The sequence below is a fragment of the Nicotiana tabacum genome, chromosome 11 (genome assembly GCF_000715075.1).
Source record: "Nicotiana tabacum cultivar K326 chromosome 11, ASM71507v2, whole genome shotgun sequence".
NCBI lineage: Eukaryota > Viridiplantae > Streptophyta > Magnoliopsida > Solanales > Solanaceae > Nicotiana > Nicotiana tabacum.
In genome coordinates, this window is record NC_134090.1 from 173,451,826 (window position 1) to 173,455,830 (window position 4,005).

Consider the following 4,005-nt stretch of genomic DNA (forward strand, 5'->3'; position numbering starts at 1 on the left):
ATAGTGATATTTCTTCCTTGTGTTTGGTGTGGGAAAATATGGTATTGTGTATGAAAAAAGTGAACTTGGTGTAGTGAAAAAGAGAGTTAAGAGAAGGAGAAAATCTAAGCCTCTAACTTATTCTCTACAAAAGAGTATTATTTTTGTTGAAGGAATGTATTCATTTTATTGGAGCTTTGGACTCAACAACTTGTCCAGAGTTTGTTCGAGTCATACGACGTTGTTGGGCTGTTGTATACTGGATGAGACAAGTTAAGAGTATTACTGCTGGACTCAGAGGCGGATGTAGAGAAGGGAATACGGGTTCCCGAGTACCCAGTAACTCTTACGTAAACCCTGTATTTATATTAAAAAATTCACTAAATATTAGTAAATATCTAATTGGGAACCCAGTTATTATTGCATATTAATTTAAAATTATGGCAGGAACCCATAAGCCTCATATCCTGGATCCGCCTCTGGCTGGACTGGTGAAGATGCTACCGCAATGAGCTTAAATCTATTTAAAGAGAATGATATATCTGCGCCTCAGCCTAATGAATATTTATTTATCTTATTTTTGAATTGTAATTACTTGTAATTTCACCAACACTAAGTGTAGAAGAAGATAGTAATGGCAGCTATTACTGCAGCAAAATAATGATATAAAAAAATGAGTGTACTGAAAACCAACCCAATGAAGACAATTTGAATCATAGGAAAAGACACTTTTGAATAGTTTCTTTCCTTAAAAGAAGAAAAAAAAAACAAAATTGAGAAGAAAAAAAAATGAATTCTGGTCTTAAGGAGTGCCACGTCACCTTTAAAATATTGATCACACCAATATTATTGATTCATCCTCTCATAAATACTATAGCAGCAGGAAAATATCCTATATAAATATATACACATACATGATGTGTACGTACATACTTTATTCTGGTATAATTCCACATATTTAAGGGTACATGTCTTTAGACAATCGCAGTTTTGCCTTAGCAAAAAATGGCATGATACAAAGGAGAGCACATTCCGGGTAATCATCAGCCAAGTCATTGCCTGGAGAGTTCAATGGTAAACTCCAAGTAAACCCTTGAAGAAGCCTAGCAAGTAACATAGTGGTAATTGTTGAGCCAAGGTTTACACCTGGACAACCTCGTCGTCCAATACTAAATGATAACAAACGTAACTCTGAATCAGTGAAAACTACATCACCACCTTCCTCGCTGATATGGCGCTCTGGCTTGAACTTCATGGGATCATCCCAAACTCTAGGGTTTCGGCCAAGTCCAAGACGACTTAATAACACTACACTCCCTTTTGGGATGAAGTATTCACCAACAACAGAATCCGATACAGACACATGAGGAACGTTAAAAGCCGTCAAGGGATGTAGTCGAAAGGACTCTTTAATACAAGCTTTGACATAATTTAACCGTGGCAAGTCGGATTCTTGAACCAATCTATTGCTCCCCATGACATTGTCAATCTCTTCTATGGCCCTTTGCATTATCTTTGGTTGGTTCAACATTTCTTTGATTGTCGATTCGACTGCATATGAGGGATTATCTAACGTTGCAAGCATGAATTCCTGCCAATATAATCGGTAACCAAGAAGGTCAAACAAAATAATCGTAATTGATTTTCTAACAAAATTTTTTATGTTTTTCTAAAATCAAATCGAAAAAAAAACAAAAAAAGCAAGTCTCATTTTCACATAAACTAATAAAATGATGTAATCCAAACGGACAATCGATCTTTTGACTTATGTTTCAAAAATATTTTCCAAATTCTTCTGAAACTACTCCCTCGTTCCAATTTATGTGAACATTTTTGCTTTTCAAGATTCAAACTACATACATTTTGAAAGACATTTTTTCATCATATCAACATGGGAAGAATTAAAAGTTATAGTACTTTTTGTATAATATTTGAATATCTAAATTTTAACTTTAAATATCGAGTTGATCTAATTCAATTTAGCTTCAAAGATAAGTTAAATTAACTTTCGAAAAACGAAAAAGTTCAACATAAACTGGAACATAGGGAATAAATCAAGAAAAGCCATCGAGTAATGTTGAATTCTAATTAATTTATATGGTCAAAAAAATATTGAAATTGGTTTTAAGCAAGATTCAGGACAGATTTAGCAGTTTCTAACGAAATCTTACTTGTCTATTTTGATTTATATAACGCTGTTTGATTGGATACTGAGCTTAAGAAAGAGATTTTTGAAACTTATGAAATATGTCATGATATTTATAGCCGTAAAAGCATGTCACTAAAAGTAAAAATAAAAATCTTAAAGTTTATCACGCTGTTCACATGGTTTAAGAGAGTATACTCACAAGGACTTGTGCTTTAATCTCTTTAGCATTCAACATAGGATTCCCATTAGTATCTCTGAGCATGATAAGGACATCAAGGATGTCTTCTTCCACGGTTTTTTTGCCATTCTTCCAAATATGAATCCTCTGGTCAATTTCAAGATCAATGTGTTTTGTTGCTATGGCAAAGGCTTTCTTAATAATTGCCTTGTGACCATCTAAATCAAATCCACTTAACCATGGTAAGTAATCTGAGATACTAAAAGAATGAAAATATTCAAGAAGTGTTAAATATGCATCAATTTGCTTCTCCTGATCTTCTTGCAATTCTACTAATGGTCCTCCATTTTCTATTATACTTTTTCCAAGTAATCTCTTGCTGAAAACCATATTGTTAATAACATTTGCACAATAGTATCTTGTCACTTTCCTCAAGTTAATAACAAGACGTTTGTTAATGCACTGTTCATAAACGAATCGAAGAATATGGTCAGCTTCTTCATCTCTCTTACGACGAAGCCATTGAAAAGATGTAGCTGAGAGGACATGGGAAGAAAGGATTCTTCTCATTTTCATCCATTGATCACCCATAGGGAGAAAAAGCGAAGTCAAGTAGCCATTGCTAACGAGGTTCGCGGACATGCAAATAGGCCTCGATGAGAAAATCGAGTCTTGATTCTTTAAAAATAGGCAAGCAAGCTCAGGAGAAGTGACAGGAATGACATGAACATTACCAAGACGAATGCAAGCAATTTCAGTATCCATTTCCTCCATTAGTTTGTGTATCCACTCAAATGCTGGCTTCTTGTTTAGTACCATTTGAGGAATGCAACCAACTATTGGCCATGGTTTTGGACCTGGAGGCAATAATGGCTTATTTCTTGTAATACTCAATAATTTGCTTGTTATCTTAAGGATTATGGAAAAGAAAATTTGCCATAGAGTAGTAATATAGCTAAAGAAAGCAGAAACCATTTGAAAAAAATAAAAAATGTGTGGAAATTTAAAATTTATGATCATGATTTTAATTTCCTTGTGATTTCTGAAGGCTCAATCTACACTATTTATAGCAATTTCCATAGAAAAGTGTACGATAAGTAAGATTAGTACGTATCTAATATGAAGATTAGTACTAATCCGAAGATAAGGAAAAGTAGTGGAGTAGTAATCTATATCTATATCTATCTATTTATATTTATATTTATACTATATTAAAAGTACGAAGGCCCTTAGTGAAATATCGTTCGCTTTTTTTATCCCTTAAACATGATTTGACATCGGACAATATTGTCATTTGTCGGATCTCCAAATATTTAGGACATTAAAATCAAATAAAATTTAGTTTATTAAATTTTTTCTTATTTGCATTAGGTTTAGGCCTTTAAAATCAATTAAAAGATTTTCTTATTCTAACAAAAAGAAAAAAGTAGAAAACTTATAAAACTTACCTAACGTTATTTAGGTAAACTTGGAAACTTGAACGCTAATTTATTGCAACATAAATAATGACAAAAATGAATAGAGTTTCTTTAATTGACTATAAAATTCTAATAATTTATGAATATTAAAGTAGCCGATCTCTTATCTAACATCAGTAAAGCATCCCATTGCAAATAACAATAGTAAAACATGTACATGTTTAGGACTAAATTAATATATTTAGGTTTTTAAAATTAAATACCACTAACTTTAAATATGA

At 32.5% G+C, this 4,005-nt stretch overlaps 1 protein-coding gene across 1 annotated transcript; it reads right to left on the reverse strand.

The window, feature by feature from the left end:
• Positions 1-801: 801 nt before the first annotated feature.
• On the reverse strand, positions 802-3,351 carry LOC107783247 (isoleucine N-monooxygenase 2-like). Its single transcript, XM_075225732.1, has 2 exons — positions 2,328-3,351; positions 802-1,570 (listed from the first exon to the last, which is right to left on the reverse strand). Exons 1-2 carry the CDS (start codon positions 3,324-3,326, stop codon positions 938-940), a joined length of 1,632 nt encoding a protein of 543 aa, XP_075081833.1. The 5' UTR covers positions 3,327-3,351; the 3' UTR covers positions 802-937.
• Between the last annotated feature and the right edge of the window lie 654 nt (positions 3,352-4,005).